General features: G+C 43.5%; 2 protein-coding genes across 2 annotated transcripts; one reads left to right on the plus strand and one right to left on the minus strand.

The window, feature by feature from the left end:
• The first annotated feature begins 1,067 nt into the window (after nucleotides 1-1,067).
• pcsk7 (proprotein convertase subtilisin/kexin type 7) lies at nucleotides 1,068-15,732 on the plus strand. The gene is made up of 17 exons (XM_070905417.1): nucleotides 1,068-1,165; nucleotides 2,386-2,695; nucleotides 3,069-3,311; nucleotides 4,474-4,608; nucleotides 5,139-5,304; nucleotides 5,432-5,522; nucleotides 5,748-5,802; nucleotides 5,985-6,123; nucleotides 6,298-6,398; nucleotides 8,667-8,834; nucleotides 9,954-10,058; nucleotides 10,190-10,292; nucleotides 12,677-12,833; nucleotides 13,043-13,137; nucleotides 13,337-13,439; nucleotides 13,680-13,797; nucleotides 14,529-15,732. The coding sequence occupies exons 2-17, from the start codon at nucleotides 2,447-2,449 to the stop codon at nucleotides 14,811-14,813; spliced, it is 2,313 nt and encodes a 770-aa protein (XP_070761518.1). The 5' UTR covers nucleotides 1,068-1,165; nucleotides 2,386-2,446; the 3' UTR covers nucleotides 14,814-15,732.
• A 607-nt stretch (nucleotides 15,733-16,339) lies between these two features.
• On the minus strand, nucleotides 16,340-23,024 carry tagln (transgelin). Its single transcript, XM_070905845.1, has 6 exons — nucleotides 22,901-23,024; nucleotides 18,696-18,740; nucleotides 17,653-17,841; nucleotides 17,376-17,547; nucleotides 17,115-17,217; nucleotides 16,340-16,995 (listed from the first exon to the last, which is right to left on the minus strand). Exons 2-6 carry the CDS (start codon nucleotides 18,705-18,707, stop codon nucleotides 16,857-16,859), a joined length of 615 nt encoding a protein of 204 aa, XP_070761946.1. The 5' UTR covers nucleotides 18,708-18,740; nucleotides 22,901-23,024; the 3' UTR covers nucleotides 16,340-16,856.
• Between the last annotated feature and the right edge of the window lie 389 nt (nucleotides 23,025-23,413).

The following is a 23,413-nucleotide window of genomic DNA, read 5'->3' on the forward strand; positions in this document are numbered from 1 at the left end:
TGAAACTGACTACTGAACGCAGTCAATATCAGATGTCACTTTTCCCTCTTATATTGATAGCTTAAATATATCTATTGTACATAAGAATTGGTGCATTCCAGATCTTCTATTTGCGCAGGCACACACACATACACACACACACACACAGACACCCACAGAATACACTCTGCTTATCCTACTGCTGCACCATTTGCACATGTAACAACACATTACATGTTCGCAAACCAAGACTTGATAGGGCTTCTCTCACAGACACAGAAACAGCCTAACACATCTTTCAATGGGGACCATATATGCTTGGACAACCAGCCCAAAGTATGTTATACACTAAAGAACACTATGTATGTCTACAAGGGACACTTTGTATGGTCTCTCAGCAAGCTGTAAATAGATAAACTCAGAACTGTATATTTATCTGTCAGGCGCTGGCAGCACCGTTGAACCAATAAAGTACTTATTGTAACTGTAACATGTGATGTGATTTTCCTTTCTTCACACAAAACATTAACTTCTAAAACTAACTTATAGACTGACATCCAATAGATTTGAATTATGCCGTTTCAGTGTTGATATTTACAAAGATTCAATGTCTTCCCCCATAAAGTTCATGTAATGATGGGAAAGAATTTAGAAAATGCAAATACAGCAAATACAATCCAATGAATACCAAAGAAAAAAAGAAACTCCACAGTAAAACCTTCAAAGTGATATTTATGGCACGGTGGAGCTGTTTTCAATGAACGTTTTACCAACTAGATCCCAGAAGAATTAAACTTTAATAATAAGGAATAAGTATGACATGAACTGTGCATCCCAAGAGAAGATGAAAGACCCCCTTTAAAATGGACTAAACATGTTTCATTTATTTGCTCTTTCATTCATTGTTGGTTTCTTGGGTCCTGCTTTAATCTCCCCTGTTGCAATGTAGTAGCCGCAGCAGTAGTAGTGTTAGTGCAGCTGAAAGGAACGAGTTTAGACTGACGGTGTGCAGTACCTGTGTTCCGCTGTGGCTCTGGACCAATCAGGTGGCGCGCACGACGGACGCTCGACACTTCATGACGTAGTACGTTCGGGTTAAGACTTGTGTATTACGGAAATGAGATGTCAAGCTCAATAAATTCCACAAGTAGGGTGAACAGATGAGAAAAACGAATTCAGTAGAAAGGTAAGATATAACTGTATAATCGCGGTAAATTGTCGTGACGACGGATTCGTGCTGTTTTACTAAAGAACAGCGATCTGAATAGTTAGCGTCAGGACACTAACGTTAGCTAACTCACTATGACAACAACAATGCTTCGGTTGAAACACGAGTCCCACTCCAACTTGTTTTGACTTTTTTTTTAGTTAATACTGGTTTATTTGTTTTATCATACCTGTAAAGTTAGTCACAGTCACATTCATTACATTACTAACCTCAGCTAGATGCCCGAATAGCTAGCTGACCTACTGGCTAACGTTAAATAAAAACTGAGCATTCAGCAAAATTGAGCGCTAGCTAACGCTAGCTGACAACAGGGCTAACAGGTTTGATTATAGCAAAGGCAGCAAATTCTAGCACATATCAGGTGGTTTCACATAAAAGGACGCTGAACTGAAGAAGCTGAATGTCATTTAAGTCTGAGCTATTGTTGTTGATGCTAATGTCTGACGGGGGATCTGTTGATAACCTTTCCATTATCTATTTCCGTTATGAACGTATTAGATTAGACATTCGGCTTACAGTTACAGAGCAGCTGGCAGGGGTTTGGTGTTTTGCTCAAAGACGATTAGACAAGGTGGGGGTGTTGGTGTGACTACTTTTATCATACATAAATACGCATTCGCTGTATTTTATACATCCTTATATGAGAAAAAAAATGTCTGAACAAATAATGAATCTGCCATGTATAACATGTCGTGTATACTCTACTTGGGAGTGACAGGGTACACACACACCCACACCCACACCCACCCACACACACACACACCCCTAAACAGGTTAAGCCAACTGTACATTTAGTTCCAGGTAGACTTTTTTAATTTTTCATAGGCTGCTCTACTAAAATCATTGCTGAAGTGTACTGCATGCATGCATGCATTCTCCACCTTTTCATGTCACAACAAGGCAATGGTGTCCTATTATCTAATTTTCTAGCCTAACAGTGCTAATAGAATAGCATTCATCTGTAAAGGCCTCTTCACAGTAGTCAGTGCAGGAACTTTGATTTAAGTGTCAGTTGAATGTGCTGTGGTTACAGCTCTCTGAACTGTCGTCCAGTTAATGTGATGCTGTGAAGTTAGTAAGTGGCCTCTGAATGCAGCACACAGATGATAATCAACCAGCCACTCATTCTCAGATGGTCCTCACTACTAACAAGACCTTCATTTTTGTCTCATGTCCAGGTTCCTGTTCAGATGAGGAGGGCTGGCCTGGTTGACCCTGCGTGTTTTGCCCTCCGTTGCCATGGCAACACCCTATTTTCCCACATTCCTGCTCCTCCTTTTTGTGTCCTCCTTTACCCTCTTGCTTCTGACCCTCCTGCCCTCCGTTGCCCCATCAATTCCCTTTTCTTCCGCCTCTCTTCCCTCAACTTGGCCATCACTCTCCTGCGGCCTGGGTCAGTCCTGGGCTGTCCGGCTCTATGCTGGCCCACATCACGAGGAAGAAGATGGTGAAGAAAGCTCTGTGCACCTGGATGTGATAGCTGACAGGGTACAGTACTTCATGAACACTTTCTGCCGATACATTTTAATCTTTATATAGGTTGTCACTTCTTGAATTTTCCCAAGGCTCAGAGACTCATGTCTCTGTTCTGACATTTTCAAAATAAAACAGAATTCAGGAGGGCTACAATATTTATTTACTTGGTTCTGATTGTGAGGCTATGATTCGTGGGAACGATACATTTTTTCTTTCATCTTCTTTCTCTAAGAATGCCTAGCACTTTTTGTTTTAGTTAAATGCTTCCCATTTGCCCCATTTCTCTGCATGTATCATTGAAGTTTTATCTAATGTGTTAAAAATGGAAAAAACACAAGTTGCCCACTTTCAGAAGTATTGTCAGTCAGTGTTCTCTCCATCCCAGGTAGCAGAGCAGGCTGGGCTGCAAAACCAGGGCCAGATAGGACAGCTGGAAGGCCACTACTTGATGTGTTCTGTCAAGCCTGGAACTGGATCTGTGGCTGGTATTTGGAGCAAGAGTGTCCAGCCTGGGGACGTCCTGGCAGCCCACCCTCATGTCCTGTGGCACTCCCAGGAGAGAGTGCTTAGCCGCTCTAAGAGATCAATGGCCTTCAACGATCCCCGCTACCCTAAACAGTGGCACCTGGTGAGAATCTAGACTATTGTGTATCTTTGTTACCATCTTGCTCACTCACTAGTTGTCTAGCAGTAAGCCTTGCCTTAGATTAGTGTCTAAATTTAACTTAATGGCTGTCAAGAGTTGGTAAGTAAATAATTCACCAGACAAAATAATCTGCATGCAATATTCATCATTGACTTTTGGTTGTTTGTTTCAACACTAGCACTTTATATAGAACCAGTCTAGCTGGCAGCCTGTCAGGAGCCTGTTTTTCACAGAGCCATTATGTGCTTTCATTTACTTTTCTTGTTATCAGTGAGAGTACACTACTGGCAGGGGCAACGTTTAAGAGCAGGCACAGCTCAAGACTTAAGGGGAGGTGGGGTGAATTTAACATTACCTACACTGGTCAGTGATTTTAATCCCGTCCCAAGCACGTATGTGGGTCATTTTTCACTCCTGCCCCAGAAATGATTACAGCCGCAGTCACCTACTGTTTTTCAGCAAACTCGTTGGTCCTCCTGTAATTCAATGGGCATCAACGATAATGATATCCTCTAGAAGTGCAAATCACATCGAATGATATCAAGATATGTTTCATGTTGACAATGACAATAATGCCACTGCTGCCAAAAAGGTGCTCACATGACTGCAAGAAATGACTCAGTTCCCTATAATAATCCGGTTAAATAATCCTCTTTACATGATTAGAATAGGTTGTCACGTTTCCGCCGTGCAGTGGTTCACAACAGGTAAAGTGAGAGAACAACATTGATTAGCTGTTGGTGTTTGCTGAAGCAAAGACATTAGTGTGGTTGTTTTGCAGCCTGGAACAGGTTTTGTGTGAATTAATCGAGGTAAATACTGTTGGTGATAGTGGCATTTTGGAAGCTGTAGATAGAACACACAGATCTGTTCTGCTTTAAATGGCTGTAGAGGTTTGATCAACTACAGACGGAGACTTTCATACAGTCTAAAAGCAGTTGAGGACCGCAGGTACTAGTTCTTGAGCTCAGTACAGACTGCTTTACTGGCATTCTGGTTATATTTGCATTAGACTTAATGTGTCTCCTGGTTGCACAGTGAGTGTTTTTTTTATTTCCTTGACTTGCCTTTTTAATCCTGTACCTTTTTGTCCTCCTCCCCTTTATGTTACCTCATCTTTTCCTTGCTCTTCTTGTTCTTGCAGCACAATGACCTCAATAAGAGTATGGACATCAACGTAACAGGGGTGTGGGAGCGCAACATCACTGGCCGAGGAGTCACGGTGGTGGTGGTGGATGACGGGGTGGAACACACCCACCAGGACATCCAGCCCAACTATGTAAGTCAAAACTAACAGTGGTTCCTTACCTGTGATCTCGAAAAACAAAACAATGACAGCAAGAAACAGTTTTGATGTTTACCAGCAAGACTGTGCTCATCGCTATTTGTCAGCGTCCGAGTGCCTTTTTACGTGGAAGGCCGTCAGTACCTGCGAGGCTTACATAAATCATGCACTCTATAAAAACTGCTGTGCCTGTCTTTATTTTAAGCGGAGCGAGCATTTCATTTTCAAGAGCGCAGAAGACTTCTAAACTGAAGAGAATGTCACTCACAGTAAAGGGGAGGCAGAGTTTCACACTGTATACACAGCTCACAGTTAATGGCAGCAACAACCAGGAAGAAAGTAGTGGCAGAAAAGGTGACAGCGCTTAAAACTAATCCTATTCAAATTCAGTAATGATCACAGTGAATGTGTTGTTAAGAGTTTCACATAGTAGTAGAAGTCTCTTTCTGGTTGTGTCAGTGCTGCACCTAGTCTATAAAATCAAACAATACTTTTTCATTTCTTTATGAATGTTTCCCTCTTAGAGTCCAGAGGGCAGTTACGACCTGAACTCCAATGACCCAGACCCCATGCCTCACTCAGACGTCCGCAGTGACAACCACCACGGGACGCGATGTGCCGGAGAGATTGCAGCTGTTCCCAACAACAGCTTCTGTGCCGTCGGGGTGGCCTACGGCAGCAAGGTGGCAGGTACTGACGAGATAATTTGATTTGGAACTGTTGTTTAAAACGTGGATGTCCCAGTGTTAAGAACCACAGAGACAGAAGCTGAGACTTTTGGTGGTGAAACATCTCTCCCTTGTTGTTTTCCCTTTAGGTATCAGAGTCCTGGATGGCCCGCTGACGGACAGCCTGGAGGCCATAGCATTCAACAAGCACTACCAGGTCAATGACATCTACAGCTGCAGGTAACAAACATGCCTCTTTGTGGTCCCATGAAGTATTTCCATGAGCAACATGGCTTTTAAAACATCATACAGATGTGTATGTGTGCATGTGTCTCCTCATTCCACAAGCCTTTGAAAATGTAACGTCTGCATTCCCTGTGTAATTTGGTGTAATATTTTCTATGCTATAGTACCGTTTTGTGAAAGTCTTGCCTGGATTCTTATTTAGACTCTTGTTTTCTCTAGTTGGGGTCCAGATGATGACGGACTCACTGTGGATGGGCCCCATCCCCTGGGCAAGGTAAGAGAAAGACAGTTTGTGTGGAGCCCTGTTGTTGTCCTGCAGGGGGCAGTACACTGCAACAGATTACAGAAGAGTAGGCATGTAGGAGAAAAAAGTGCAGTGCTTTCACTTGGTTGATTTTGTCTTGGTTCTTGATTGTATAAAGTATAATCTTTCCTCTTTTTATTTTCCATCCACAGGCGGCGCTGCAGCACGGGGTGATTGCAGGCAGACAAGGCTTCGGCAGCATCTTTGTGGTTGCCAGTGGCAACGGAGGTCAATACAATGACAACTGCAACTATGACGGCTACGCCAACTCCATCTACACCATCACAGTCGGTAAGACGAGTCTCACAGGTGTGTGAGTGTGTGCCTCTGTAATGTCACCTGTGTTTTGGGTGTGCATATGTAGGGCCATGAATAATCAATACACTGTGTGTGTGTGTGTGTGTGTGTGTGTGTGTGTGTGTGTGTGTGTGTGTGTGTGTGTGTGTGTGTGTGTGTGGGTTGCAGGAGCAGTCGATGAGAAAGGCAGGATGCCCTTCTATGCTGAGGAGTGTGCGTCCATGCTGGCTGTCACTTTCAGCAGCGGGGGGAGCAAGCTGAGGAGCATTGTAGGTCTTACTGGAACACAAACACACACACACACCCACACAGACACACACACACACACACACACACACACACACACACACACACACACACACTGATGATGACTACACTAGAGAATGGGTGAGTAGTGGCATAAAGAACAACAGGAAAGCAGGAAGTCAATGATGACCTCCCCAAAGCTGGAAAAAGACCTGAAAAGATGATGTCATCGTATTCTTTAGTTGGTCCAATCACAGTGAGTTAGGGAGCCTTCACACCTAACCTGTTAAGTACAGTTCAAACAGACTCTTGTGTGTTTGACCATAGTCATTTGGTTTGTTTAGGCTGGTATGAAAGCTGTGAATGCTACTGAATGCAACCCTACTAGGACCACCTGAAAAGGAGGGTCTAGGTCTGGTTCTAGTTGGACTCTGGTACGGTTTGTTTGTGGTGTGAAAGCAAGGAAGACCAACCACAGTATTCTGTGATAGTAGCTAAACTACTGTTAAATCCATCTGGTGACCAGGAACTGTCAAGAAAGGGATCTTCTAAGTGATCTGTATAAGGGAAGCATTTCAGACCTGGTTATCGTGGGAGACACAGTCTGTCTTCTTATTGTTCAGGTTAACGAGAGACTTGTTCAAATTCATTGAATTCATTAGTTGTAATATAGGAAAGAAGCGTCTCTTGAAGCGTGCAGACACCATATTCCACACAACATGACATGTAAAACAATATATCTCAATGTCACTGTATGGAACCTCAAGTGGTCTAACAACTTTGAATTTAGTGATTGTGACAAATGTTTGAAAGCTCGTGAAAGAGCAGCTCCGCGTCCAGAGGAGCAGAGGCTATTTTCATCTGAAACGATGACGGATGATGACAGGAGCAAGGGCCCGTTGAAGCCACTGACCAGGATTTGCAGCTGTTTGCGGCTGTCACCATGACAACACAGCTTGGACCAGGGATGTCATCGCCTGGGGGAGAAGAGTTTAGCCAGGGTTGGCTCTCTCTGGAGAAGGCTGAACCACCACCAACCACAGTGTACTCACAGGCCAAGTGCTTACCACACACTGCCCATTAGTGTATTATTCTGAAGAACCCATTAAGAGTGTACCAAGAACTGCTGCCTTCACAAATGCATTTTATCACAGTGCTCCGAGTCTGTGAAGCCTGGAAAAGTCACAAAATGGGAACTTCCATGGTTAGTTATAGAATATTCAACAAGAGTTTTGGATATTTGATGGCCGCTGGCTGATCAGGTTATGTGAGGTTGTTCTAGAGACTCATTCATCACTGATTCTTGATCATGTAAGGCACGAAATGTCTATGGCTAACCAAAATATGACACAGGATTCTAGATTCAGCCGTTCACCCAAAAAGAGTCAGTGTTCCTACTTGAATGAATATATTATAATAGGTGACTTTTACAAATGGACACACATGTGTAGCATGTCTCCTGATGATGCCTGTATACTCTCACCACATAGACAGCTGGGCGGGATGAACATTACTTAGCCCTGCTAGGGCACCCTGTACATGCACAACACTGCACAGTAGCTCAAAACCTTCTACATGGCTGGAGCAGCTGTTGGAAAAGGCCCACATGTAAACACAGGGATGGGAATCCCTCAGCCCACATCGCTGTGGTCCTTCTGTCCGACAGACTGTCACTTGTGTGTGTACCGGCGGGTGGTGCACATGGAAGACATGTGAGACATGTTTGCAGTTGTGCATATGGGTTGGTTTGACCTCACTCACATAGTGATGAGAAACAAAGCTGTAAAACTACATTATATTGGTCTTTTTTTGCTCATAAAGTTAATCAGGATTTCAAAGTTCTCTACATTTCCATTCTGTGCGTTTACTTGCCTACTCTTCATTCATTGGTTGGTCCTTCTTCTTTTCATCTCTTTAAAAGCGGAACCTCCCCAGGCCTTTAAACCCCTGTCATACAATCCTCATGTATTCCATTAACTGTACACAAACAGTGCTGAACTCTGGCCACCCGTAAAAGTAAAGTAAATATGTCGCTTTGTCATGATGGCTCCATGATGCTGGCGCCTGAGTAAAGTGTTCTTTGCTGCAAGTTTAGTTACAGAACCTTCATGCTCAAGAGTTTGTACTGGATATACCCCCTAAAAGGTTTGCCTTCACTCGTCTGTCAGTGTATACTTACATATGTTAGTGCCAGTTCGTGTGTGGCCTCCTGCCAGAGCTATTACCACCGTGGCACTGTTTGTTCTCCATGGTCGTATTCCTCTGCTTAACTCATCTGTCTGTCTCTGCAGGTGACATCAGACTGGTCCGTGCAGCCGGGGACCGGGTGTACGGAGGGCCACACCGGCACGTCTGCCGCGGCACCCCTGGCGGCAGGAATGGTGGCCCTCATGCTGCAGGTCCGCCCCTGTCTGAGCTGGAGGGACATCCAGCACATCATCGCCTTCACTGCCACCAAGGTAGGTCTGACTACATCTCCTGCTGCCTCGGTCGGCACTGTATACATGCCTGTGTTGATGCTTCATTCACCTGGATACTAGTATCAGGAGGCAGGGGTTCTCAGTGGCATTCCTGGATGTTGTGGTGCACCAGGGGAGCTCTACCTTTGTATGAAGAGAAATGAAATACTAATGGACAAGGTGTGTTATACTGGTCTGAAAGTGATTGTGCGCTTGTTAGAGCCAATTAGGTGGGACGGCAGCAGTTCACAAAGTGATGCAAAATGACATGCTTTCTATCAGTGTATGAAACCTCAGGGTGCTCAAAACCTACAGGGGACAGGACAACAAGTAAGGTAAATTCAGAAACAGGCACAGTTAAGCTCACAGTTTCGATTCTTCCATTTATCTTTATTGGACAACAGCTTATTCTTCCAATATGGGCACCACCCCACAGTACATCCTGGCTGGTTGGTTTATGAGGATAGTCGAGAGTGAGTCAGACTTGAGGAGTCAGTAGAGGAGCTTGTCAGCGGTCAAAGAGGAGAAGAGATAAAATGAAATTTATGTGCCTTGCTTTGTCGTGTGTATCTAATCTTTTCAAGATGTCAGCAACTCATTAAATATCTCATCCAATGTATATGAGATGGTGGTTGATTAGACTTCCAGCCCATGAGTCAATGATTATCTTTAATGCTTCAGAAATAGGGTGACAAATTGACTTCCAGAAGGTACCTAATGAGGGGCAATGCCAAAACATGTGCATCAGTGTAGCTGGAGCCTGCTTGCATCTATTGTTGATTATTTTGTTTTGATTAATTAATTATTAATTAATAGTGAAAAATCCCCACAGATTGCTTGTTTTGTCCAGCAAAGATGTTCAATTTACAATGGAAAAAAATGGGAAAAGCGGCAAATTCTGACATTTAAGAAGCTGGGAACTTCGAATGTTTGGCACTCCACCTTGATAAATCCGTAATTATCAAACTTGTTGTCTGTTTATTTTCAATGAGCTAATCAATTAATTGACTAATCGTGTCAGCACTACTGGTATCATCCATCTGTAATGTTTAATGCATTCCAAGATGGGTAGACTGGGCTGTGTGTGTGTGTGTGTCATCTCTATATTTGTTTTAACAGTGTGACGACAGTGCAGACTGGAGGATGAACGGAGCCGGTTTCCATCACAGCCACCAGCACGGCTTCGGTCTGCTCAACGCATGGAGACTCGTCAATGCTGCCAAGGTACATGCATGCATACATACACACAAGTAGGGCTGCAAAGGCCGTTGAATTCATGTATTGATTCTTTTTTTTTAATGACACATTTAATTTACAAACATGATATTTTAAGTGTTCTCTCTCTTCTCTCTCAGGTATGGGAGTCGGTGCCGTTCCTCGTGTCCTATCAGAGCTCAGTAATAAAGGAGGAAGCATCCATCCTGACCTATCCCGATGAGCTAATCCGCACCTGGAATGGTAACTCTGTCTGCTCGTCTGCTCCTCTCTCAGCTCTGTATTGGACAGTTGCATGTCGAGTTTACACACTGCACTACGTAGCCGACTCCCTCCCTCTCTCCCTCCCTCTCTCCCTCCCTCCCTGCCTGCCTGCTCCTCAGTCAGTCTGCCTTTCCATATTAGGTAATGTTCTCTTGTTTGTCAGTTCCTGCGTCCACATTGAAATACTGGGTGAGATTTTTCCAGATTGCCTCGATTTTTTTTTCCCAAATCTGTGTTTGCGTTTTACAACTCTGTTCTGTAGTTCTTGTTCCCTTTTCACTCCCCACCCCCTCCAAATTATCACATACTCGACTGTCTGTGTATGCGATCTGTCTCTCTTTTTCCTCACACGCACTTTTTCACATATGCTCATGGTGACCTCATTCTAGCAGAAACTTTTCCTCTCCTCCCTCGATCTATATCTTCTCTCTTTTATGGTCTAGTCGCAGTCAGGAGCACAGCCAGAAACAAGTGTGTGTGTGTGTGTGTGTGTGTGTGTGTGTGTGTGTGTGTCATGCAACGCAACAGGAGTTTCTTAAGAGCAAAGTTGCTGACATTTACAGAACAGACTCACCAAGTACGTCAGGGCTTCATTTCTAAAATAAATTGAATCAAATCAAACTACTGGAACACACACTTTGCCATTTAATCCTCTGTTCAATCAGGCTTTTTGTCACTGACAGAGTTCAGGTCTGCCTGTCACACTTCTCAGCAGTGTTTGTTGTTGTAGTTTCTATGTGCTTTGGCTGCCTTATTGGCTAATGCACTGCCCCTTAACCGTTTTCAACTGGTGGCTTCCCACGTGAACACCGTCGCCACAAATGTGTGTTTGTGTGTGCACGCAGTGACTGGCTTTGACCTAATAATGACCAGTCACATGGTACTGTGTGTGTGTGTGTGTGTGTGTGTGTGTGTGTGTGTGTGTATACAGATGGTCATGCTCGTGAAGAGCTGACGTTTTGGGATATTCTGAGGTGAAGGAAAGCAAAAGAGGAAGATTGTGATTAAAGGGAAAAGTTGTATGGAAATGTGACCTGTTCAGCTGGAATCTGTTCTGAAAAGGGGAGAAAAAAACACATGAGAGAGGAGAAAATGTGCAGCTACAGTGAATCTCTCCATCCCCAGACCCCCCAACCACCCACCCCCTCTCATGGACTGCTTGACCATAATAAATTGAGTAAGGTATGATGTAAAGTGTTCCTCTGTTCATGGAACTTCTTTTTTATTTGCACTGCTGCATGTGGCCACATCTCCTAAGTTATGGATTGTGCCTGATTAATTCAAGCTCTAACTGACACAATGGCGTGAAAATATGTCGGCCATTTTCTGGTGCAATGTTCGCGAGGCGGCAGCCATATTTGGAATAGAAGTTTTTTGGTGGCCGTGAGACCCCCTGGCATCACCTCGCCTTGGCTTTCATTAAATAATCAACTCAGACGAAACTTTGGATACTCTACCCCAAAACAGAGGGACAGTCCCACATCATGTGTTTGTTGCTTCTATGTGAATTAAAACTCCTGCAGGGTTTAGAAAGCTCCGTGAAATGACTTAAAATGAAGAAGCTGGTGGTTTGGGTTCTTCAAGGAGCAGAATGAGTTTTCCCACACATTGCTCCAGGATATGTCTTCATCCTTTCATCTCTGAGCATAGACAGGTCCGTCTGTTGCCTGGACAATAGTTTGGAATATATTACTGATATAAACCCCCTGGAGGGGAGAGACTATAGCCAGTGGACATTGTCTGTCTTTAAAATATCTGGATAAAAATGCAGCTGGAAGTACAAAATTCATGAGCAATAATTTTGAATACAAGCTGAATGAAACTCTGCAGCCTGTGCCTCTCCTCCACTTGTCTCCATCTCCTGACCGTCTCCCCCCTCCCTCTTTCTCCTACATTTGTCCCCTGACTCTCTGTCTTTCCTTCCACACCTCTGTTTACACTCCTCACCCCCTCGTCCCTCTGCGTCCCTCCCTGCCCCGAGGATGTGTGCAGCCCTACATGGCCAGAGAGCACCATGGCTCATTAGTAGTCAGAGCCCCGGAAATACCAGGAAATTACCAGACACTCACAGTGGGAGGGCGGGAGATGGTCAGGAAGACTGACTGATACTGGTTTCAAAGTGAAAATGAAGAAGAAAGATCCAGAGTCTGATGGAAGATTTAATTTAAAAATGATGTTTTCTCTCCCTATCACATTATGTGCAATAAAAGACAATTAATGTGATCATTTTTCACTTGAATTTTCATTTGTTATAATGCAGGGGTCAAATCTTCCCAATAACGGGCACATGACTACCCTTATCAATCCAGGAAATGGTCGAACACACACAGACACAGACTAAGCTGCTCTGTCCTCTCCCTCAGTCTCGGCTGCTGACCTCAGACAGTCTGGGATGGAGACACTGGAGCATGTGGCCATTACCGTGACGATAACCCACCCTTGCCGTGGCAACGTAGAGATTGTGTTGGTCTGCCCCAGCGGTATGACATCGGTCATCGGGGCACGCCGTGCCATCGACAGGTACTCACACACACAATCCCATGTGTCTAAAGTAGAGGAAAATAAGGTATTCTTAAAGTTACAAAAGGAAACCCACAATAATCATATGTAACAGTACCTCAGATGTTATGTCATATGTAACTATGTCATATGAAAATAACATTTTTGACTGCAGTCTAAAGTATAAGTGTCTAATAGTGTATAATAGTGTCTTTGTGTTTTGCGCACAGAGATCCTGCAGGCTACCAGGACTGGACTTTCTCTACTGTGCGCTGCTGGGGAGAGACAGCTGAAGGCCAGTACACCCTCAAGATATCTGACCACAGTAAGACACTGCTCACACACCGACACAGCCACAAACACTGTCATGTGTGGGCAATGGGGTTGGAATGTCTCTCAGCAGTGGGAAACACAAAACACACACGTCTGTCTCTTGTATGGTAGTCACTGTTTATGTTGTTTCCTTGTGAGCTCGTGTCCCTCACCTGCCCACACTGACCCCTCTCTCTCTGCTCGTGTAGAAGAGCCGTTGCCTGAGCAGTGTGCCGCCGCGGGAGTGTTGAAGCAGTGGGCCTTGACCCTGTATGGTTCTTCTATGTCCGACAGCGAGGTCAAAGACAGACAAAGGTGAGACCTCGCAGGCTTTTTGTGCTTCCTGAGCCTGTTTTTCCTGAAATTGTGTTCTGTTTTAACTCCCGTTTTTGTTGCAGTTGCATTATTTTTTTTCATGCTGCAGCAGTGTCTATAACAATTAGCTTTCATCTCAGTTTCTTGGACTTAAGTTATTCACATACTTGTAACCTGAATCTAGTGATAATGTTTGGCTCAGTGTTTTGACTGACATAAAAGGCTGTGCATGATTGACAGGCTAGTGGAGGAGGCTATGAGTGGCAAATATCTGGACAGCAGCTTCTCTCTGCCCTGCCCTCCAGGCCTGGATATCCCTCCAGAGATCGTCAGCCCCTTCACCTCCAACAGCCTCAAGGTAAACTACACAACCCAAAACACCATACATGTTCACCGTGTCTCTCTGGGAAGTGATGAAAATGTATAAATTCTTCAAAGTCAGAGAATACAATTAAATTAGATTCAATACCATTAACAGTTAGCTCAATATATTGACAATCAGGCTGCTCATCCCTTTAGAAAATCAACATTAAAGGGACAGTTTCATTTCAAAACCTCCTAATTACTCAGAGTTAACAAGCTAAAGGATGATTTATTTTCTATATGCAGTATGGAGGTATATTAAATGCAGGGACTAGCGTACTTTAGCTCAGGGTACTTTGTACAGTTCTGACCAGTTTAGAAAAGCTGTTGTGGTGAAAAAACTAATTTTAATCTTCATTCAGGAAGTTAATCTGAAATTGACATTGATTACTGTGTTAAAAGTGAGGTTGCAATGATAATTGTAAAATTTACAAAATCTTTGCATCAAATTGATCCCATAGACATCCAGTAATACGTCCAAGCTAAGCTAATCTTCTCACTGCAGGCAGAGACATTAAAAAAACCTTTATATGAGTCTGGTTAAATCATCTAAAGCAGGAAGGGGATACTAATAGTCATAGAGTGCGTCACGTCCTCTCCTTTTGCCCTCTCTGTAGCCATTCTTGCTTTTTGTCTTCCACCTCCTCCACACATGCATCCACCAGTGATTTAGTGCTGTTGTGATTTACCTCCTCTCTCTCTCTCTCTCCTTGTCCTCCCCTCCAGTTCCTGCTGTTGCTTGGCTGCTTTGCTCTTTTCTGGTCTCTCTACTTCACACTGGAGGTCACACTGGCCCACATGGACCTCAGGGGCCTTCTCTGCCTGCGCAGGAGACGGGGAGGACACCGGGCCAGGAGGGGGCACAGAGGGAGAGGAGTGGAGGAGGTGGTGGGAGACGACGAGGAGGAGGACGGGGAAGAAGAGGAGCGGGACTCTGGGGTGGAGTTGCAGGCGGTGCTGGACTCCGAAGCCAAAGTGTCTCTTTTAAATGGAGGGCGGTTGGCAACATAGCACTGAGCCAGATGATGGGTTTAAAACCTCTCACTGTCTGTGCTCATGGGACTTCTCAGGCTTTCACCCTCTCCTCCTCACCCACCCAGCCTCCAGTCAACCTTATCTGTGGTGGTGGTGGTGGGGGTCACAGTGTGGACTGCAGATGGACTTGACTGAAGAGCGGACTCTTTGCTCTGCATTCTCCAAACACGTGGCCTTGAATGAAAAATCTGTGTTTATGCCGTGACAGTACGTGTGGGAGTGTGTATGTGTGTTCTGCTACAACTGTCCCTCTAACAAATGTCCTCATAAGGAAAGAAAAATGAACAAAATCCTCCCATAGTGAGGATATTTTGTCACCCCCGGAGTTACATTTCATCAGGGTTAGGTTTGGGTTCAAGCATGTGCTGGAGAGGGACCTAGTAGGGTTTAATGTCCCAGTACAAGTGCATGTTGTACATGTTGTATGTCTGTCTGCAGTCTGTATGTAAATGTTTACCCAAAGAGGAACTGAGCTTACAGATTGGTGGACACTTTACGGACACCTTTGGCGTCTTTTAATCAAGAAACACGTGAAAAAACGTGATGTGCACTAGAGGAATGTATGAATCTGCTGTGTGTGTGTGTGTGGGTGTGCTTGCAATATGCAAGGTCTTCCTTGAAAAAGTGTCCTCAAATGTGAGGTTCTTAGAGCGTACTGATGTATTTTAAGAATAAGATTTATTTTCTGAGGTGTTATTTGATGCATTTGATTTTTAAGTCTGGGGTTATTATCTGTGGGTTATCAACCAACTACTGCTGAAAACTTGAAGTGGGATTTTCAAGTGTGGGATTTGTATATGTATTTTTTTATGAAGTGTAATATATACACAATGTGTGCCTGCCATACAGATATATACCAACTGTGTTTAATGATTTATACAAAGTGTTTTTAAGAATGTATTAAAGAGTTCTAATTTTTTAATGGAAAGTAGTGTTTGGAGTGAAGTTGGAAGTCACAGGTGATCTGAAAGATAAAAGACTGCTGATGGAATATCATCTTTTAGACACAAAGTCACACACTTTGAGAACATAATTGTGGTTGTGTGAAGTTTCTATATGTGTGGTGTAGGAAAGGCAACTTTTTACCACGTTCACCATTAGTTTAGCCTGTTAACATGCTAAAATTCAATTCAACATTTGCAATTATTTGGTAATCATTCCCTAAAACTACACAGCTAGCATAGCTAAATAACTCAAATTGAATTCAAATTTAAAACAACAAAGCTATAACATTTTTGGAAGACAGCGCACATACTTTCAAATGTAAAAGGATGGGTTCAGATTTTTCTACAAGTCTATGGTAACACGCCCATGAAAAGAGTTACTTGTCGCTGTTTTCCTGTCTGAAGAGATCCCTTTTTAGCACAACTCCAATGAAAGAGGTGCATATTTGCTCAGACACAGTATTGTGGATTTTGACCCACTTAGCCTGTCCTAAATAGTGGTAGTAACAGAAAGATCCAGTGTATGAGGTACCCAGAATCACAAAGTCAATTCAGAGATGTATTTCAAAGTCATTATTTAATAAGACAATGTACAAAAATATTGGCGCTGATACAGCAGGCGTAGCGTTGTGGGAAGTTGTAGGTGAAAGCTGGCCAGATGAAACTGGTCAGTTATCAATAATATGCTTGCCATTTCTTAAACCTCTTAGAAGGACAGAACAGCTTGACTTTGGCACACGGCCATCTTGGTGTTTTTACCTCCAAGGCAATACATTGGTCATTTTTGTGGTTACTATTTCCGCTTAAGACTACAAACATTCAGTTGTACTGGTCCTAACTGCAGTGGGAAGAACTAAGCATGGTGAGCTCTGTGATGGTCACCAGTGCAAGCATCTATATAAAGGGGTTCAGGGCAAGTGTCAAGACCAGGAAGTAGGGGGTACTTGTTAGTAAGAAACTAAATTCTAAAGCAAAAAAGGTTTTATGATGAAAGGGGAGTTGTAGTTGACCAGTTAGACGCTTACAGGCTCTAAGAAGGTGTAACGGGCTGAAAAGGTTCTGTGGCTCAGTGATTTTACAGGATCTGTCGGGCTCTTCCGTAGCTCATGCCCTCCTGACTGGCTCCCTTATTGGACCCCATCTGTAGACCAATCACATTTTTGCCCGCCTTCAGCTGGTCATCGGTGAAATCCCGCTTGTTCTCAATTGCTTTCCTGCAACACAACATTGAAAATCTCACTAAATGAATGAAACTATCCTCCAGTGTCCTATGAATACTTATTCTAATTGGTTAGATCGGTATAGATTAATCGGTTTCATGAATTGGACTCACTTGAAGAACCAGTTAGGGTCTCCATTGTATGTGCCTTCATCCTTAGTGACGGCCAAGCTACCCAGAGCTGACAGGGTCCTCTGCACCGCCGCCAGATCCTTACCTGTTCCCAAACACACCCTAGCATCAGTCACATTATGATGCTCCAAGCACTTTTTCTGCTACTACACAACCAACGTGCTTAAACCCAAGCAAAGTCTTGTCTTCTAGCATAACATGTTTGCAGTAACAGAGGAATGAAGATCACGAAACCCCTCTGACCTTCCCAAAGGTCCACAGTCTGGAACATGTCAGTCTTTGTGACGCCATACTTCTCGGCAGCGTTGAGGAACTGGGAGATCTGCTCCATCTGTTTGAAGGCCATGGATGAGCTCTGGATCTTCTTCACGGGTTTGTCTCCGGTAAACAGACTGTTAATCAGTTCACTCAGAACCTGGGGAGACGAGACGGAGTAACAGAAGGTAGAGGAGAAGGTAAGGGGGGAAGAGAGGACGGAGAGGCATAAAAACAAGTCTTCAAACAGATGCATTGCACTCACACATCCGTCTTTCAGCCAGGCCTGGAAGCCCATTTTGCCAGCCTCTGGTCTTCCCACACCAGAGCCACACTGACGGATGATCCACTCCACCAGGATCTGCTCCAGCTCGGGATCATACTTGCTGTCGATCTTATCCTGAACCTGCCGGCTCAAGCCGAAGGATGGACCCTTGTTAGCCATGCCGACGCCCTGAGAAGTGAGCGTAAAACGGAGGAAGGGGAAAAAGATTGAGATGGAGAGGTGGGCAGAGAAGAGGGACAATACAGTGGAGCGAGATGGGTGAGCAAGGCAGCGCGGGGAAGGAGACAAAGAGAGATGCAAGAAGAAAAGGAGAAAGTCAAAGAAACATTTTCAGGAACAATGATCTCTGGAGAAAGTGTGAAATCTAAGTAAATGTGATGATCAGTTGTTGGATTTTCACCAGCATCATCCTCATCTACTATCTTGACTATTTACAGCAGTGTGTATATTCAAGACAACAAACATATCTTATAAACTTACTGTTTTTATAAACTTACTTTTCTTGTGTGTTAACGTTCTAACATTCACATCACATAAAATTGTAAAATTTGGATGTAGCCTGTATGCACAAACATGCATAGTGTGCGGATAATCTAGATGAAGGCATATTTACTTAAAACACACACATACAGATACTCCATATACAGTATATACTGTACATAATATACACCAGTACAAACATGCAGGTCATAAGCGTGTATATAAGCGTAAATGCTCAGCACTTAATTTAAACACCTTTCCCAGAACAATGGCATTAACAGCGTTGTGTCTCCTAATGCACACCATTTAGCCCTATCAGGACCTGTGTCTGAGGCCAAGTGGTGTACAATGGGAGCTCTATATCAGCCAGCTGATTTATTGCATATTTTCTCCTTTTACACACACATACACACTCTTTCCCTCCTAGTCAACACATATACCATTGCCAGCACTTTTTTTTTTTTGTCTTATGCTTCTGTATTGCCTTTGGGCCAACAGCCAAGTGCAAAACCCATATCAAAGTGCTGTCTGCACCATCCAACCTTTGTTGCCATCTTGATGTCAGGTCACTTCAAAACTTCCTGTTCCTAGGGAGGTTCAAAGTTCAAATGTTAAAGGTTAAACCCAGGAGTTAACTGGAGAAGGCGCATCTCTGGCATAAGATGGGAAATGTTGTTACTGAGAGCAACAATACACTTCTGTCTGTGAACAATACACAGACCTTTTGTGCATTGTTGAGTGCATGGAGTCTTTTTCCATTGGTCACTGGATTTTTCCAGTTGGCTGTAGTGTTCATCGCATAAAGTGACAGAATGTCAAGATGGGCCAACACTGGACTGACGTAGGACTTTTTATGTTTCAAGTAAATCTGTCTCATCGTATTGCCAACATATATTCTACAAACAACAAGAGGATATACAGACAGAGATGGAAAGTTACTAGTACTGAACTCAATAATAATAATGTACATACAAACGTTTCATCAGAAAGCTAAACTTAAACCCGCAATAGGTGTGAACACAATGCTGGCATATGTTCAGTTGCCTATTTACACATGTAACAGATATGAAGCAACATTATTATTCACTTGGAGTCACATTTGTGTCCTGAAGAAGTCCAACATTCACTCTCTCTGAGCTCTGCTTTTGTTTCCTGCCAACTCCTGAGGGAAATGTTTGGCTCTTTACCTGCTAATTGCTCCACCATGTTCACCAGCTAGTCGCTAACTTTGTCTGTTTACTGTTTGGTGCTTGGCAGGGAGTGCAGTGGGTTTATCAGAGCTTTTTCACTAAAAACAGCTGACTGCTGCGGCTGGAAATGATCTGATGGGAGTGGTGAGAGCGAACCAAAGTAGGAAAGTTTCGGGCGGTAACAATGATGAGCTGAAAGATGCTAAAATGCTCCGTGGAGCTGAGGGGAACAGCATGTTATAACTACGAGCGACCACTTTAACATTACACAGCTGCCCTCAATGAGTACTATAGGTACCGGAGTACATTTTAATGCTATTACTTCTTTACTTTTACTCACAGTAAATAAAGTAACATTTTTGATGCAGGACTTAATAGTAGTGGAGTATTTTTTTAACCTTGTGGTAATGCTAAACAAAGCGTGTTTATACTTGTTCCAACACTGCAAATAGATACACTGCATGTCTACATGTTACAGTCTGCGTGCCAATGCCATTAATGGATTCCTGCCCAGAGTGTTACCACCAGCCCTCGTTTATACTCTTTGCATTCCCCGTGGTGCTCGTCCAGACCTCAAGAAACCAAACACACATGCTGGGCAACACGCTCACTTAAGTACAACCACAAGTTCAAATGTTATATTTTATCTTTGTCTGTCTGCCTTTCTCTCTTTCTGGCACACACACACACACACACACTCCTTGTTATTGTCACTGACATGCATCGTTATATAATCATTATTACAGAGTAATGTTTGTCTGGTATGCCGTTAACTTTTTTTCCATTGGCCTCATAAACTACACTCCGGACCACAATTGCAAATCAAACCCACTACACACTGCACCCTTTGTGGGGAAAGAAATAGAAGTTATGTTCACCACATTGTGCACTCATTGCCTTCTCATCTCTTGTGGAAAGAAGAGAAGAGAATCACTATTTCTCCCATAAGTTCTGTACTGTTTCACTCTGTATGTGTGCATTTGTATGACAAACGTACAAAGATCACTTAATATTTCTGGAGGTTGAACAAGTCCGTTAGGGCCTGATCTCTATTTCTGGTATTTATGTGTATCCAGGGACCTGTTGTTATCCTTGGGACCCGGCCCAGGTCCAACAACTCAGTAACAATCTGATAAACAAGCTCCTGTGCTGTCTGGCTGCTTCTCCTTAAGTATTTAAGGCAGTATTCACTTGACAAATAATATAAAAACAAATTCTGTTTGAAACTTTTAGTAAACATGACTTACCGCATGAGCTTTCTACTGTCTATCAAGAAAAGGATGCTACAATTACTATTGGTATTAGTGGTACAAAAGCCACGTCTGCTACTGTTACTGCTGATACAACTTCTGCTACTGCATCAATAACAGTTACTACTACAATAGAATCAAACTTTCCATGCACAAAATCTGTTTCTGCAGTCATAATAACGACTAGCCTTCTACAACTGCTGCTACTAGTGCTGCTGCATGTACTAGTACTGCCATTAGTAGTAGTTTAATTCATTACTACAACTGAAGAAGTATTACAATGCAAGACATCTTTCTAAAATTCAATAAAAATGTGAATGAGGCACGAAAAGTAAAGTAAAAGTAATGGCCTTTAATGTGAACAATAGAGACAGAGAAAAGATTATAGTAGAAGAAGGGAAATATGAAGATAAAAAATCTAAAATGATCAAAAGTAGGATAAAACCACACATTTCAAGTAAAAGAAAGCCAAAATGCCCCATTTTAAAATGTGCTGTATCCCACAAACATGACTTCATCACCTCCCCCCATTCATCCGCCTCTCTCCGTTGTGTTTTTCCTGCTCTGTTTCTCTATTACCATGGTGAATCTGCCCGATGCCAGGAACAGGAAACCAGTGAGAGGGCTATGGCAATTGTGGCAGCCTGAGGGGACGTGGCGTCATGCAGCCTCGTCTCCTCTGCAGTTAACCAGCTAACCACCATGTAATGATTTGGTATGAATAAACTGCTGGGGGACTTGTTTATTCAACAGCTGCTGTAATAATTTTATCCTTCACTGTAAGTTTGTTAAAGGGCGGGGTCAGTTATAAAGCAGCTGGATTGAGTGTTGATGTAATTGGAGTCATCTCCCTGCTAGCTGATGTACTGTAGGTTAATTACATCCTCAGACTCAGAGCCCTTTTTTTTACAGGGCTCTGGTTTATGCCAGCTGCACAGAAATCTGCTGCTTTGACGTAGACATGCCAGACTTTTATGAGCACTGAAAGAATTTTCTGAAACTGCTGCCCAGACCCGTCATGGTCATTCACTTCATAGCTGCTGTGTGCCTGAGCTGATGTGTTTCTACGGACTCTGAAGTGTAGATAGTGCTGTCCGATTCATCTCAGTGCCAGAGCCCCTGCCCTGTTACACGGATGTGGTTAGTTCCTGGCCTTATAAACTACTGTGCTCTGCTGTGTTTATGTGCTGCCACAGGATTGGCAGTGGAGATAGTGTTATCTGCCCCTGTTGCTGCTGCTTGGAAGCTAAGCTGCCCACTGGTACTTCCCTTCTGTTACTGCTGGTCTGGCTTTACTGGAATCACTGTGTGTGCTGCCATCTTTAATGACTCAAACATCACAGCGAGCTTGCAGACGTTTTCTATTATAAAACACCCGTGCTCATAGCCAGAGAGTGAAAGTTTGCAGTTCAAATGTCTTGTGTGGAGATAATCTGTTTCCGCATGTCTGTGTCAATGTGCCTGCCTTCCTGGAATATTTTTTATACCTGCTGGTCTATCTGCATCTCTGTCCTCATTGGGAAGTGTGGCTACCTTTCATGCCTTTCACAATTCACAGGCTTCCAAAGCCCATTTAAGGCAGCGGTCATCATTTGCTTGTGCAGATAAAAGTATGTACACTGACAGAGATATGCAACACTGTCTGGCTCACCTCTCTGCTTCTCCTCTTGTCGCTTCACATGGAAAACATATTAACCCTCAAATAAACTCTGAATCATATCGAGGATAAACAGCAAGTCAGTTTACAATGAGACAATCCTCTGTCACACTTAGGTTATTGTAGAAATCCCAATCAAAAGCACACAGCTTGAATTCAACCAGACTCCATGTCAAAACAGCAGTTTTTAACAGATGATTATTACTACACGGGTCCAACTGACTAATACCTGATTGATCACATGTAACTAACAGTATTCTTACTGACATTATCATAATCATATAATCTAGGAAACTTTAAACTTAGATATATTAAACAACCACCTTAAATATTCTATGCACATACTGTAAGTGATCGCCACTATGAAACAAAGTGTATATATTTGCATACAGACCTCTCCTTTGACCATTGAATGATTACGTAGCTACATACTTCTGCTGTTATCACCTTACATTCAAACACTGGGAGATGAAGGACACACATGCACATCCTTTGATAAGAAGCGAGGAAGGCCTCAAAACTACTGACTGACTGATCTATAAAGGGATGGCATCTTGACAAACTATCTGCCACTTTGGTCCAACTAACAGTCCCAAATCCAGTTCAAGAGCATTTTCATTTATGGAGGAATAAAAGAAAAGTATACTCACTGTGTGAAGGTAAAGGTCAGTTCTCTGCTGGCTACTAGTGCACCGTGTGGGGTGAGTGTGGATGCTTGACTGAGTGTTTGTATATGCTTCACAGGGACCTCCCTCTCAAAAATGCTGGCTTAAAAGGAGCAGATGAGGCAAGATGACTTCACTAGTCTACTGAGAGAGAGAGGGAGAGAGAGAGGGAGAGGGAGGAGGAAGGAGGGAATGTGACGGAGAATAGGATGGAGAGAAGGGAAGGAAAAAAAGGAAACTTCATCCTTAAAAGGGCATGGCCTTTCAGCAGCTCCCTCTCCCTGTCTGTGCGTCTCTTCCCCTCACGTCTAGTTAAAAGCCCAGCCTTATTTGGGTAGAGCTGCTCCATGTAGAAGAGAGACGGCAGCCAGGCAGGCAGGGTTGGTTTGGTCAGCAGGAATTCTCCAAATACTTTCACCGCGTCCCTCCTCGTTCAAAGTAGCAGCGAGATGGTGAGGGAGGGGATGGGGCTGATGGAAAGTGGGAGAGGGAGGAGTA

The sequence above is a fragment of the Enoplosus armatus genome, chromosome 5, assembly GCF_043641665.1.
Source record: "Enoplosus armatus isolate fEnoArm2 chromosome 5, fEnoArm2.hap1, whole genome shotgun sequence".
In the NCBI taxonomy this organism is placed as follows: domain Eukaryota; kingdom Metazoa; phylum Chordata; class Actinopteri; order Centrarchiformes; family Enoplosidae; genus Enoplosus; species Enoplosus armatus.